At 43.3% G+C, this 15,636-nt stretch overlaps 1 protein-coding gene across 4 annotated transcripts in view; it reads left to right on the top strand.

Annotated features, from left to right (window-relative positions):
* The first annotated feature begins 491 nt into the window (after positions 1-491).
* Cd99l2 (CD99 molecule like 2) overlaps positions 492-15,636 on the top strand; it is a 92,779-nt gene continuing 77,634 nt past the window's right edge. The window contains exon 1 of one of the 4 annotated variants that reach the window (XM_052740927.1): positions 492-629. In XM_052740927.1, the coding sequence (XP_052596887.1) occupies positions 563-629 (67 nt within the window). In that variant the 5' untranslated portion in view covers positions 492-562. The remainder of the gene's footprint in view (positions 630-15,636) is intronic. The other 3 variants (XM_052740936.1, XM_052740910.1, XM_052740918.1) reach the window with 3 other exon arrangements.

The following is a 15,636-nucleotide window of genomic DNA, read 5'->3' as shown; positions in this document are numbered from 1 at the left end:
CAGCTGGGAGAACTGAACTAGAGGAGGAAGGTGCGGCCCAAGATCACGGATTGGCAGCACCCAAGCTCTGGGCTGGGATGTTTAGTGGTCTCTCGGGTGGCCATTCCTGAGCACCATCTCCACTGCTTCTTCCCATCCCTGGCCTCTGGTGACGCGCTGCCTGGGGCTCGCAGGCCACTTCTGACATTTCCCTAGCCACAACAGGATGGGAAGGGGTCTGCCGCAGCGAGTAGGCATGCCACCCAATCCAGATCTTGGGACCTAATGGGGTGTCTTTGAGCCCCGCCCCCGCCCTCTCCTCATGCCTCGCCCCCAAGACTGCGGCCCCGGGACGGCAGTGTCGCCCAGTCTCTTCCAGTGGGCCCTGAGGAGTCGCGCCCCCAACCCCCAGCGCGGGCATTAAGGCGCGCCTCGCCACTGTCCTTCTGGGCTGGACGACTGGAGAAAGCTCTGGGCGGGGCTCTGCAGTTGTGACAGGCTCCTCCTCCCCAGCTCCTCCCCCCCCGCCCCCGCCCTCCTGCGCTAACTGTGCTCCTCCAGGCCCCTGCGCCTGCTCGTAGCCATGGTGGCCTGGCGCACCGCTTTCCTCGTTTGCCTCGTTTTCTCCTTGGCCACCCTGGTCCAGAGAGGTAAGGTGGGCACGGGTTGGGGCACCCAGGGACCCGGCCCTGTGGCCTGGGAGTCGCTCTGCGCATGAGCAGCCCTGCCCCTGCCTGGTCGGCCTGAAGTGGGGCCATCAGGCGACCTAGTGATTCTCGGCCTAGGGGTGAGGGTCTGAGGCTTCAGGGACTGAACCCACTGTGAATTGTATAGTCGAAGATGAGTGATGGTACCCTTCTTAATGCTGGTCTTAGAACACTAGGATGTTAAAATGCTGGCCAAGCAGATGCCACCATTGGTGACAACAGCTGTCCCCAGGGTTGTACCTTGGAAAAAGCAGTCATTTTGAAATTTGGCTATGAGGCCATCTGCAGCAAAAGCATCTGGAGAGCTTCCCAGGAGACTTCCTGGCCAATTTCATCAGGATCTCAGCGGGGTTGAAGCGGGGACAGAGCGAAAATGGGGCGGGGGTGGGTGGGGGTAACTTGTAAGTCTTATTAGCGCCCTTCGGTGGTTTTGGTGTCTGTCCCTACACTTCTAGAGACTTTGGTCATATTTTGTGGAGGAGATGGACACAGAAATTGTGCTGAATCAAGGGAACAAGTTTCTTCCACCTTGTGCAACTCAATTTGTGCACCAGGCCCAGCCACCTGGTCATCACCTGGGGTCTTGTTACAAATGCAGTATCTCACACCCTGACCTACTGAGTCAGATTCAGTGTTTTATTTAGCGTAATAACCAGATCCCAGGGTAATTTGCAAACACATTCAAGTCTGAGTAGCATATTCTCATGATAAATACAGTCTGTGCTTGGAAATAGGATCTTAAACATGCACCAGCAGAGTCTTCTTACATTTATTTATGTCCCATCTCCATATCACAGAAACAAAACAAAACCCTAAAACAGCTTCAAGAAAACGCTGTAATTGTAACCGAGCAGGAACTGTGCTTTGAGCTTTCCGAAAATCAAGGAATTTCTAACCATGAAAAACACAGACTTAGGCAGACAAAACTTGGTCCTAGTAAGGTTTATGTCACATATAAGGAATATTAGCAAAGAGAACTCCTAGCCCAGGAAGTTATGCAAAAGATGCAGAAATGGTTAAGGGCAACCCTGCTGGAATTGCTACAAGAAGAATCTTTTAGCAAGCTACAAAGGTATGGCCAGTCTGGGCTCTAGGAACTGATGATGCAGAGGGTGATGAAAGCCAAGACTTCAGTCTCAGCAACAACAACCCTGTAGAGGGAGAAAACCAGCACCAACATCAGATCTATGTGATAGACTTCTATGGAAAGAAGAAAGCAAACAGTCACAAGGATAAAGAGTTGATGAATTTTTTTTCAGTTTTCCTTTGGGGATAAAATTTTTATTGTCTAATGGGCTTTTGTAGAGAAAAGTATCCAGTAGCCCACTTTATCCTTGAGGGCTATGTTCCAAACACTGCAGGAGGTGCCCGAGACTACAAATGTGGCTTTTTTTCCTTTGCTGGAAAAAATCGGAACACAAAACCCTGCATGCTAGATAATTGCATCTTAAGACATGGAGGTTGTGAAACTAGACTATAAATGGCCAAGCCTCAGGTTCTCCTGCTTTGAGTTCAGAGAGATTGAGGAAGCTTGTAGAGGTGAAGTCATACAGTGATTAGTTGGCAGCTAGGGTTTGCTCCCAGGCTTCTATGACTCTACAGTAACCATCTTAAAACACTGGGCATAATTAATTTAGACCTGGAGGCTGCCCTACTTCTAACCTTCAGTGGCTTCCTGAAAATGAGTTCTCTAAACCTGTTCAATCAGTCCATATAATGACTAACAATCACAAAGGTGTCTTTGACACAGGAATGTGTCCTTCTTAGATCAGCTACCATTTCCTGGGTGCTTTCTGTGTGCCATGTATAAAATATACCTTCCTTCCTTCCTTCCTTCCTTCCTTCCTTCCTTCCTTCCTCCCTCCCTCCCTCCCTCCCTCCCTCCCTCCCTTCCTTCCTTCCTTCCTTTCTTTTTAAACATGGGGTCTCATGTAGCCCAATTTTGTAGCCTCAAATTTGCTATATATCCAAAGCTGGCCTTGAACTCCTGATCCTCCTGCCTCTGCTTCCTGAGATCTGGGCTGATTGTTATACAGCACCATACCTAGCATGTATCTTTGTTCGAATCACCACAACTGTTCAGGTTAGGTATTATCCTTGCTTTCAAGTAAGGGGAATGTGGTCACATATCAGAAGAAATGGCTAGGGTTCAACCCAGATAAGAGTGCCACCCTATTGGTGAAATTATTAAGGCCACTCCACGTAGATAAAAGGAGATTTATTTAATGGCGTAACTTACAAATTAAGGGATAGGTAGGTCGCGGGGTCTGGGGAAGGTGTATCGCAGTCCAGCGGTGTTCTCTGGAGCTCTGCTAGGTCCACCTCTCCAGTCCAGGGTCCCGCAACAGAGAGAGCGCCCGCCGATCCAGATCTCGGGTCCCCAGGCGCCTCCTTTCGCCCCGCCTTGTAGGCGTGACAGTTGCCGAAGTCTCAATGGGGGTTGGAACTTCCAGATCAAAGCTGGAATGGCTACCCACTACACCACCCTGTGATCTTTTTGTATTGTTTTGTTTGACCTAAGAACACTGAACCAGAAGTAGCTTTGTTTTGAAGGTAGGGACCCAACTTTTCTGTAGTGCAGTCCAGAGAGCTTTGCCAGTGTCTCTTTATTCTTGTTCCTGGTCCTTAGTAATGGGTTGTGTCTCAACCTCAGCAGACATGCAAAAGGTCCCAGAAGCACATCTGGGGATAAAGTGTAAAGTCCCTCCAGGCTCTAGGAAGTAGACGCAGGTTTTAGCTCCCCAAAGTTGAAAGGATGGTTAAGAAGTCACTCTCAGCTGGGTGGTGGTGGCACCTGCCTTTAATCCCAGCACTCGGAAGGCAGAGGCAGGCAGAGGCAGGCAGATTTCTCTGAGTTCAAGGCCAGTCTGGTCTACAGAGTGAGTTCCAGGACAGCCAGAGCTGTTATACAGAGAAACCCTGTCTTGAACCGCCCCCCCTCAAAAAAAGTCACTCTCTAAAGACATAAGGGAGTTAACTTCAATGTGTATCTTATTGCTTCTGAAACCACTTCTGAGGACGGGTGTGTCATCTGAAGGTGCCCAGAGTGTGGGAAGTTGTTCTTCTAAGCACCAGGGAGAAGGACCTTAGCTGTGTATGTAGGTATGAGTCTTAACAGGGGCTATACTTTTGGAAGGCCTTCCATGAGCCAGACTCTTAGTGCATCACACATACTAGTGTACCAACCTGGGAAGGTTGACACTGTGACCTGCTCTGCCCCTTGACATACATAGTGACCTGTTGCAGTCTTGAAAAGCAATGGACAATGAGGACCACATGCAACTCAAACCGCTTTGCAATTCCATCTCACTGCAGTCAAGACCATCCAATCAGTACATAGACAGCTCTCAAAGGAAGAAATATAAATGGCTAATAAATATTTGAGGAAGTGTTCAACCTCCTGAGTCTTCAAGGAAATGCAAATTAAAATTGCTTGATGTTAAAATGGTGCTGATTAGGATGTGGGAGGACCTTAGTCACCGTTGATGGGAATGAGCACTGGTGCATCCACTGTGGAAATCTGTATGAGGTTCCTCAAATTCTGCAAATAAAACTCCCATATGATTCAGCTCTACCACTCCTGTGCATATAACCAAAGGACTGTAAGTTAACAGACCACCAAGATACCTGCATACCATGTTTGTTACTATACTATTCCCAATATCCATGATATGAAATCAGTCTAGATGTCCATCAACTGACAAATGGCTAATGAAAATGTGGTACGTTTATTATTATTATTATTAGGGTGTGTGTATGTGGGGGCAAACACATGCCACAGTGCACATGTGGAAGTCAAAGGACAACTTCCTTTAGTTGATTCTCTTCTTCCATTATGTAGGTCCCAGGGATCAAACTCAGGTCATCAGGCTTGATGACAAGTACTTCTACTCACTGAACCATCTTACTAGCCCCACAATGGAGTTTTATTCATCTGTGAACAAGAAAAAATTATATTCCTTGCTGGAAAGTGGGTAGAACTGGAGATCATCATGTTAAGCAAAATAAGTCACTCAGAAAGACAAATACTCAAATGTTTTCTCTCATATGCTGAGTCTACATATGTATGCATGTTATATTTATATTTGTATGACATGATGATAAACCAGGATTGTTGGGAAGAGGTAGGGGAGTAGTAATGTGGCAAGAAAAAGAGAAGGTAATGAGGAAAAGATAAATATCACATTTTCTCAGATACTATATATATATATATATATATATATATATATATATATATATATGGGGAAGAGGGTGGGAAATGACTGCTTAAGGATAAAAGCTTTGGGGAGTGATCAACAGGTTCTAGAAATAGAGAAAAGTAATGCTTGTACAACCTTAAAGTACTGTAAAAACCACTGAATTATACACATTGAAAGGGTGACTCTGTGGTATGTGAATTATATATTTGTTTAAAATAATTCACAATGGCTGGAGGTGTAGCTCATTGGTAGAACATGTGTTTAACATGTGCAAGGCCCTGGGTTCCATTCCCAATACTTCAAAAAGAAAGAATTAATAAATAAATTTAAAAAGGTTTTAAAAAGTAAGATGGATGTGGTGGCCCATGTCTGTAATCCCAGCATTTGGGAGGATGAAGTAGGAGGATTGCTGTGAGTTTGAGAGCAGTCTGGACTACATGGTGAGTTTCAGGCTAGCCTGGGTTATAGCCAACCAAAGTAAAGCAATGCAAACCAAAACACTGCACCACACCAAAAGAAAACAAATGATCTTCTAATTATGCCAGGTGTGGTGGCATATGTCTATTAATCTCAGTGTTCCAGAAGCCGAGGCAGGAGGATCTTGAGTTGGGGTTATCCTTCTGTCTCAGCAAACAACTAGAAGTAGGTGCACACAATTGTACATTAGGACTGGTTGTCAAGAATTGGGTATGAGCACAGTGGCCCCAGGTGCTGTAGTGCTGAGTGGGCCAGGCTGGGATCCTAACAAGAACCTGTGGACTGACTTGGGGTATCAGGTTTGATAGATGTGCTCCAGAAAGTATGCAGGATTGATTTCAAGCTACTTAGCCCTACTTGCCTCAGTCCTGGGAAGTGGGCATCATGAGGACAGAGAGAATTTTCTTTCCCTGAATAGTTCTGGGGTCACCATCATGCAGCTAGTCCTCCACAGGGTCTGGAGACTCTTTCAGTGTTGCAGGATATTTGATCACACTGTGAACCTTGAGATTACATTATTTACTGGAAAAATCTGTTTCTAGTTGTGATGTGGTTCAGCCCTAGCACACACCTTTAATCCAATAGCTTTCTGCTTGAATATTGTAAACAGGATTAAATAAAGTCAACCATCGGTTAAGAGGCAGAAGAAGCAACCAGTTGACAGGAAGTGAACATAGGATTAAGAAAAAAAACATATTCATTAAAAAAAAACTCTATTCATCCTCTTGAAAGGGAGTCAAGAGGATGAATAGAGAGATGCACAGGAAGTAGAAGGGAGGAACTTTCGAATTGAGGAGGGTGGTTGGAGATGGCGTAGGAGAAGGAGGCTTCTAGAATGTTGATGGAAGAGGAAGGTCAGCTGGGTGCTTTCTCTGACACTGAACTAGCAGGCTTTCACCCCAGCATCTGGCTCCCAAGTCTTTATTGGTAAAATCAAACGATTGAGATTTTGTTAAAAATAACATTTCAGTCTTGAGAGCTTTGATAAGTTTTCAGCCCCTTCATTGATGTTATAGGCCATGTCTTCATCCCTTCTCACAAGGTAGACAATAGGCAACTGTAACAAATGAACAGAGGCCATTTGAATGGGTGTTTGTGGGTACCAGGGAAGGGCCTGAAGTTGCTTTAGTGGGATGACAATGAAAAGACCTGTTCTGGCAACTTAGAGGGGCCTAGAGACCAAAAACTTAATTGAATTTAGAGAATATACTTTGTAGATATGCTGTCTTTCCTGTCTCCAGTTGTGTCTGTGTAAAACTTGATGATTTTGTGTTTCCAGCTTTGTATACACTGTTAACTTTGTGCATTTTGAATGTCATTCCTCTGCTGCTCTTGGGTGCCTGGGAAGCCTGGCTCAGAGGCTCCTAGACCTCTAATCTAGACTCGGCCCTTCCAGAAGTCTGCTCAGAGGTTCATTGACTGATGATTTGATCACCATTGGATGTGAAGGTGAATATCTGTAATCCCAGTATGCAGGAAGTGGAGGCAGGTTAATCGGAGTTCAAGGCTAGCCTCAGCTACACAGCAAATTTGAAGCCAGCCTGGGTTGTATGAAACACTAACACCACTCTTCAGTAATTCTGGGTATATGCCCTGTGTATGGCTTTAATCAACTGGACTTGGAAGTCACAAAACGTTGCTTTCATTGCTTTCTGTGTGTTATGAGTCACATAGGATAGTTGAGGTTCTAGGTGACAATACATATTCTACCTTGCAAGGGTAGGAGTGTCCAATGATTTTTAGCCACAATTTCAAAACTGTGACACAAACTCATTGAGCTGTAAAGGTCCAGCTAAAATGCTGCACCCCTTCAAGCTTTCTGCAGTACCCCTACTGGCAGTAACTGTGCGTAGCTTTAGTATGAGGCTGGTTTCTTTGGTTCTTTAAAAAGCAATGATCATTCCATGTATTTGGTGTCATGCCCATCTCTTTATTTCTACCCCTTTGAATGATTCCATGCTGTGCCAATTGTCAGTTGTCACATTTTTTTTCCAATGAGGGGGCTGAGCCAGTTAGTTCTGAAGGTTTTTCTAGGATTTTCTCTGTGGGGGAGGCTTCCTAAGGGGAACACAGTGTCCAGCAGGACAGCTTCCTTGGAATTGGCAGAGCATTGGTCTTCAGGAGTCTAGAGTATCTCATGAGCTGGGGCAGCCTGGGGCCCTTTTCTACATCAAAGAAGAGTTACTGAGGTTTAACTGTTCTTAGACATGGACTACAGAGCAGTTCCTTACACACATGCTTTTGAAATTAGGTCTGAAAGTTGTGGGGAGGGTTGCTCATTGTTAGGAAACTTATGGAGCATATAAGAAGCTCTCAGTTCCATGAAATGGGTGTGGGCAATAACAGAAAAAGAAAAGTTGGTTATTGGTAATGGATAGTTTGTTGGCAAGGAGAAAGTGGGTATTGTTTTGTGCACTATAAGATGTTTGGCACCATCTCTTACCTTTACCCAGCAGATACAGGTAGCACCCTGTTCACCTGTCTTGCCCCCTGAAGATAACTGCTGAGTGCCCAGTGTGTGCTGGAGGGCAGAACATCCCCTGGTGGAGCACAACAGATCTTGGCACAGTTGTATATCTCATGCCTTCCAAGATGGCTGTGTATGTGTATGGTGCTAGGGAAGTAAATGAGAGCTTTGTACATGCTACTCAAATGCCCTACTGCCAAGCCACACCCCAGCCCTTGACAGCTATTTTTCTTTTAAGACAGGGTCTCTATATGTCGCTCAGGCTGGCCTTGAGCTTGCATAATTCTCCTGCTTCTGCTCTGAAATGCTGAGATTAAGGGTTTGAGGTAGCATACATGGCTTACACATATATAATTTGGAGTTCCCCTGTCTGACCAGTTACTCATGAGTCACCAAAGCTTTCTGACTTCATCACTGCCTCAGAACAGATGTGTTGGAAGAAATTGTAGAGACCCACAGTAGTCTCCTAGTGAGAACTTACTCAGGGTCTGAGAATCTGAGCTTGCTTTACCAGGCAGGACTGCATAAGGGGATGATTTGACGATGGGCGTGGTTACCAGGTATTTGGAAGGGTCTGCACTTGGCTTGTGGTATGCTTTGATCTAGCAAGGGGGAGGTCTTTTGCCCCACCCCTTAGCATTGTTATAAAAAGCCTTTTTGAAGAGGCAGAAGGGACCATTGGGTTTTGATCCAGGTCCTCCAGAAGATATCTTGTGTTTCTGTCTTTCTGTCCTTTGCTATCTTTCTATATAAAAGTTTCTTATCCCTCCCTCCTCCTCACAGAAACACTTTTAAAAGGTTGGATCTTGCCTCCTACAGATAATGCCAGAACTAGGAACTTGGGTAAAAAGGAAGTAAGTAGGGGAGGAAGCACTGCAGAAGCAGTTGGATATGTCTGGTTTTGTATTAAGGTTAAGGCAGTGATATTTTATTCTTTGGGAGCAAGAACTGTATATAAAAAAGTTAGGCTGCAGCAAGTACCTCTCTCTTTAGGTTTCTTTCTTTCTCTCTCAATTTCTATCTATTAAATTAGAAAATAAAACAGTGTTTAGGTGTAGGAATATTGTGTAGGAAGAAATTTGGGGTAAGAATAGAATTTTCCTAGTGCTGGGCCTGGCACAGAAAACAGCATCCAGGAATAAGCAGCCACTGCAGACTTAGCAGTCTGAGAAAGAAGAGTCACTATGGGGCAGGGAAACAGTAAGCAGATGTTTGTATATTTCCTTGTAGAGAGTTTGAAAACTAGGGGATTTAAGGTAGAACAGTAACAAGTACAGAGATTCTTAGAGTTTGTAGAGGAGCTGTGTCCTTGGCTTTCTGACTATGGGACTCTGGACGCAGACTCCTGGGGAAGAATTGGAGTCAAAATTCAACAACATTATGAGGAGCATGGGCTGGATAAGATTCCTGTGGAAGCTTTTGGCCTGTGGGAACTAATTTGGTACAGCTTATATCTAAGTCCTGAGTGGCAGGGGGTAATTTTCCCTGAGGTAGATATGGGCAGAACAAAACCCTTCACTCTGCTGGAGCTGCTGCTAGATGAGAACTTTTGCAACATTGTTCAATCAGGGTCAGTTCCCTCTTGGCCATGAAGCCAAGTTTAAGGAACAGAAGTCTTGGGATGAGACAAGGGAGGAACTGAAAGGCTTGAGAGACTTAGTAATTTATCTTTCTCAAAAACTGGAGGCTGCTCTTCAGGTCTCTCCTTCTCAGAAGGGTACTCATCTTACTTCTGTAGGGGTGGAATTAGACTCATCTGGGGGGTTGTCTATCAGAATGGAAAACCCACCCATAATTGCCCTGGTGCAAAAACCTCCCAGAACATGGCAAACCCTTACTACTAGTCCTTTGTCTCCCCTTCAAGCTAGTATTAGGGAAGCAACTAGCAGAGGGGAGGAAGTGCAAGGCTTTCAAATGTTCCCTGTAACTGAACAGCCAGATGCCTAGGGTAATATAGTGCAAGTGAATGTAAACAGAGTTGGAGGTATAGCAGCTATAACTGGTTGCAGCTGGGCTTCTTCCCAGACCTGGAAGGGCTACTTGGGAACCGTAGCTTGTAGCAGTGGGGCAGCATTCAGCTGTTCAGCACAAGGCACGCAAGAGCCCTCAGGGCCTCAAGACACTGGGGTCTCTAGGCAGGCAGGCCCAGAGAAAGGAGAGGCAGACAATTCCCATAGAGCTCTGTAGCAGCTCAGTTACTATGGCAACCACCTTTGTCCTAGGGCAGCTCTCCTAGGGAAAGCTAACTGAAATTGCCTCTGTGGCTAAGAGTGAAGCTTCAGAGCCACTTGTTTGAACTAAGTTGAGTTGTTGCATTCAGGGGAGCTGCAAGGAATTTGGGACTCCTCATATTTGGAACTGCTTGCCTAAAAGTCATAATGACTTGAACTGCTAAAAGGGACTTCAGAGCCATTGACAAGGTAGGCTCTGATTTCAAACTTGTAGGGGAACTATAAGACTGTTATTAGAACTAACTTTTTGAACTTTGAACTTCAGAAATGGAACACTTTTGAGTTCACCTACAATTTTAACTGTGATGACTCATGATTCATGTACCCTCTGTCTTGTTGGCAGAAAATGTAAATAGTTCTGTTAAGAGATCTCTTTTGAATATTTGCTAAAGTTTGTAAAGTGTAAATAGTCCTATAGAGAATGTAAGTTTGTAAGAATTGTAAATTTGTATAGTAATATTAATGCTAGTGTAGCTGGAAGGTTTCTCCAGTCCCACCTGGCCACATGGTCCCATGTTTCTCCAGTTCCTCCCAGCCCCACAGTCCCACAGCCACTAATAAAATAATCACTTGGAGGCTTACATTAATTATAAACTATATGGTTCAGGCTTCTTGTTAGCTAGCTCTTATAACTTAACTCAACCCATTTCTATTAATCTATGTTTTGCCACGTGGCTGTGGCATTACTGGTCCGCTGGCATCTTGTTGCTCCTTGGGTAGCTTACTTGTGTCTCTCACTTTGCCTTTCTCCTTCCAATATTTCCCTTGGATTTTCCCACCTGGCTCCATCCTGCCCTGCCATAGGCCAATGCAACTTTATTTATTAAGCAATGGGAGCAATACATATTCATAGCATACAGAAAGACATCCCACAACACTTCCCCTTTTCTGTCTAATCAAAAGAGGAAGGTTTTAACTTTAACATAGTAAAATTATATATAATAAAACAGTTACCAAGCAAGAATTATGATTACAATATCTAGCCTATTTGTATTTGGTAAAATTAAAGAATATTCTGTCATCTATCCTATTTTTGTTAGTCTTAAGTTTCATATCTAATTTCCCTTTTATCATGACCAAGGAAAACTATAACTATCTAGTCTTCAACTCCATCAAAGACCCCAGAAGGATATAATATTACTTAATTAAACAGGAAATGCTTTGTAAGCAACTTCTAAAATTCTGGAAATGACAGAGACAGCTGGCTGCCTGGACAGTCACCAAAAGTTCCTCTGCAATGTTGGGGCATCCATCTTCAGCCTACAGGCCTAGAGTCTCTGGCATAGTTTTCAGTGAAGCAGGAAATTTTAAGGGCTATTCCACCCATTCTGGCAAAGTTCATTAGTTGTTTCTCCCCATGTCCTGTAGAATGTCTTGCAGTTTCATCTGCAAATCAGGAACCTGAAGAACCATGTCATCTTGCAAAGTTCAGTGGTCACCTTCCTATGGGTTCTGCATGTCTAGTTTACATAACATACTGTCAATCAGTTGATGCAAGGACACATTTTTGCCCAGTGGTTAACTTTTGCCTTAAAAAAAGCAAACTCCATAATTAGTTTCTTCAATGCCCATCATTCTCCTTGAAGTAATTGGTGCTGCCAGGAGCAGACATGTCTCATTGTCCAGAAAAGTCTTAAGTTCTTAAAACATTTTAAATACCATATTCTGTAGGTCTTTGAAGTATTTGAAGATTATCTACCTAATTGAAATATATCTTTGTATACCTAAAAAAACTTAACTAACATTACTATAAGTTTGATTAACCTAGATGACTATTAATCTGTATTTCTTAACTATCTAACAATTTTAAATGAGCTACATAAACATAATACATTAAACAAGAGTTGAAAAATACATACAGTATAACAAAATTAACTTTAAATTTGTAATAAACTAAAATCTATAGCAATGTAAAATATTTTTAAAAAGTTGTTGCTCTTTAAAAGTAGATTCAATAATCTACCCTTTCATCCTATCATATCTATATTATCCCCTTTTCTTCTTTAGAAAGAGATTGCATTATAATCAACCCCCTTTAAATAAAAATAAACATTTATAAACAATATTTTGGGAATTTGGGTGTAGCATCTCCTACTACTTCCTGCTCATTGGGAGTGCTAACAATTTTACCAGGATCCTGAGAAAATTAAGAATTATAATTAAATCTTGGCTGTAGTAGACTGTGAGGCTGGATTGTCTGAGTCAGTTGCTTTGAAGCTGATTATGGATGTTGGATCATCTGAGCCATGGTGTTATCAGAGACCTTTCAATGGGTCTTGGCTGATCAAACCATGTTAGCCTGGAAGCAATCCATAGGTTCTCATCTTCTGTGGAAACAAAAATAGAACCTCTTTTACAAAGCAACATATCCTTAGACACAAATTTTGAAGTCAAGATACCTTTACTATACTGGTTTAACTCAGCATCCTTTACAATCCAATGTCTTCCTGTGGTTAAAAATCCCAAAGACAATATAATCCAGACTCTCTGTGTGATTTCCATTTTTATTGGGCTAATTTTTTATATTATTTTTACTGTCTCTTTAAAGACTTTATTTTTTAAATTATCTATTTATCAATATAACTGTCTATCCTCCTTTTCCTCTCTCTTAAGCCTACGTACACTTTTACACATAATGTAAACCATTTAGAGGTTTATTCCATCTGAATCTGTCTTTTGTGTATCTATAATCCTTTTCTGATCATTGCAAACTGCAGTGTGGCTAAGATTGAAGTGGCAGCCCTGGCTGCTGACTCCACCCACTTCAGCTCCCCAACATAATGGAGGTACCTAGGAGAGTCACGCTTACCCCTCCAACTCTGGGGTCCATGCTGCCATCAGGTAGTGTGAAGCTGGCTCATAAACCCTTTTTGTCTGTATGAGTAAAAGCTAAATTCATCATGCAGCATGTTGCATAACTTGGAGACACCTCTGTGTACTGAGGCAGGAATCTGCCATGCTGCACTCAAGCCTGAATGCTGTGGCATCTCATGGCCCACATGAGACATGAAGTAAGAAGTTGTTTTTGGGTCCCTTTTAGAATCTTTTATTAAGTTCTTTCAGGTTTTAGGTGAAAACTCAAGCCAACACTTTGGGCAGCCAAATGTAGCTGAAAGGTGTTGATATTGATGAACCATGGTTTGGTGAAGCTAAGGGAGTCTTTAGGTTTGATACAGTTGCATCAGGAGTTTATTGATTTATTTGATGCATTTGCATCAAGAGTTTACTGATTTAAAATAGCGCTTGGCACAGCTAAAGCTGTTACAGACATTTTAGACCCATCCAAAAAGGACATCATTCCATCTTGGTCATCCTCTACTCCTTTACTGGGTGGTGTGGCAGCCATAGGGATTACTGTGGTTGTTCCAGCTATTTGCAAGCTCTTAGTAGGGACCCGAGTTAGAGCTGAATTAACCTCTGTACTTTTCCCTACCAGAAGCTAGTAGTCAGAAACAGGTAAAGTTCTTCTTGCAAGATGCCAGCCTAAGACAGTATGCTTGATGGAAAGTGTATCTCCATGATGGGTAAGGCTGATTAGAGAAGAAGGATGACCTAAGACAGACACAGTCTATCTGAGGGGTCTGACAGGGCCTTTAATATATTAGGAAGGGGGAGTTATAGAGACCCACAGAGGTTTCCTAGTGAGAACTTACTCAGGGTCTGAGAATCTGAGCTTGCTTTACCAGGTAGGGCTGCACAAGGGGATGATTTGACGATGGGCGTGGTTACCAGGTGTTTGGAAAGGTCTGGACTTGGCTGTGTGGTATGCTTTGATCTAGCAAGGGGGAAGCCTTTTGCCCCACCCCTTAGCATTGTTATAAAAAGCCTTTTTGAAGAGGCAGAAGGGACTGTTGGGTTTTGATCCAGGTCCTCCTGAAGCTATCCTGTGTTTCTGTCTTTCTCTTCTTCACTATCTTTCTATCTAAAGGTTTCTTATCCTCTCTTCTCCTCATAGGAACCATTTTAAAAGGTGGGAGCTGGCCTCTCACAAGAAATGAGATCACAGGTCATCCTTGTGGGTTGCTGTCAGCTCCACTGATCTCAGAATCCATCCTAGACTCTTTGGTGAGCTTTGAACTCCTGCTGGTTAGGTCAGCCATCACTAAACCCTTTAGGCAGATCTTGTTTTGCTTAGATAGCCAAAGAGAACTCATACCTTTCATGTTAAAAGGTAGAGACTGATTCTTCTTAATACATTTGATTTTTTGAGAATCAATAAAAAATTATAAACAGGAAAATGAGCCAAAGACTTGTTCAGACAGTTTGTAAAATAATAAAGCAAAGTAGACAATAAACATAGAAAGAGGATCAGCTTCTTTAGTAACCAGAGAAATGCAGATTAAACTATAATAAGATAAAATCATCTATCTCTCAGGTGGCTACAAGTGTGATAAAATCTGACAACACCAAATACTTACATGGTTACAACAATAATAGGTGGTCTTTGCATAAACTTGGAAAATGTATGAAAGTGTAGAGAAAGCACAAAACCCATCACCCAGGACAGCCTTCATTGCCAAATTGCCTACTGTGGGCAGTACTACCCCTGTGCAGGTGAGCCTGGACTATATAAGAAAGATAGCAGAGCAAGCTAGGGTGAACCAGCCAGTGTTCCTCCATGGCCTCTGCTTCAGTTCCTATCTCCAGGTTCTTGCCTTGAGTTGTTGCCCGGTCTTTCTTCAGTGATGGACTGTTGGAAGTGTAAGACTAATTTAATCCTTTCCTCCTGAAGTTGGTTTTGGTCATGGTGTTTATTGCAGCAACAGGAAGCAAGATAGAACAGTATAGAAAGTAGTGAATTCCATTATAGCATTTCCTCTAAAAGTTTCAGGCAGCCTAGGCTGGCCTCAAACTCACTCTGTCACCAAAGTGCTAGGATTAATGATGTGCACCACAACATCTAGCCTGTTTTGTCAGTTGACCTTATGTATGCATACATGTATGTGTGTGTGTGTGTGTGTGTGTGTGTGTGTGTGTGTGTGTGTGTGTGTGCAAGTGCATGTGAGAGATGAGATCGTCTCTCACTGAACCTGGACAGTTGTAGATAGATGTCTAGCTAGCAAACCCTCAGAATCTGCCTGTTTCCATTTCACATTGCTGAGGTTGGAGACTCAACCTGCCATGTCTGGCTTTTATCTGAGTGATGGAGATCTAAACTCATGTCTCCATGCTTCTGTGACAAGTACTTGACGCACTGAATCATCTCCCCAGCTCTCTCCTAAGTATCCGTTTTTATTTTCTATTTATTGTTGTTTTGTTTTTCCCAGACAGCGTTTCTCTGTGTAGCCCTGGTTGTCCTGGAACTTACTCTGTAGACCAGGCTGGCCTCAAACTCACAGAGTTTCACGTGCCTCCACAGTGCTGGGATAAAAGGCATGTGCCACCCCCGTCCCTTCCCAGAGTTTGTTTGTTTTTGAGACCAGGTCTTTCCATGTAGCCCTGGCTGCCCTAGAACTCTCTAGTAGACCAGGCTGGCATAGACTTCACAGAGCTCCAACCATCTCTGCCTCCTGAGTGCTACGATTAAAAGACTGACTTAGCTCTTACTTGAGAATCTTTAAAAACAATTCTATTTG

The sequence above is a fragment of the Peromyscus californicus genome, unplaced genomic scaffold (genome assembly GCF_007827085.1).
Source record: "Peromyscus californicus insignis strain IS unplaced genomic scaffold, ASM782708v3 Scaffold_10__1_contigs__length_136768540, whole genome shotgun sequence".
Lineage (NCBI taxonomy): Eukaryota > Metazoa > Chordata > Mammalia > Rodentia > Cricetidae > Peromyscus > Peromyscus californicus.
Note: the sequence above shows the minus strand (reverse complement) of the source record. Positions and strands in the feature narration are given on the sequence as shown.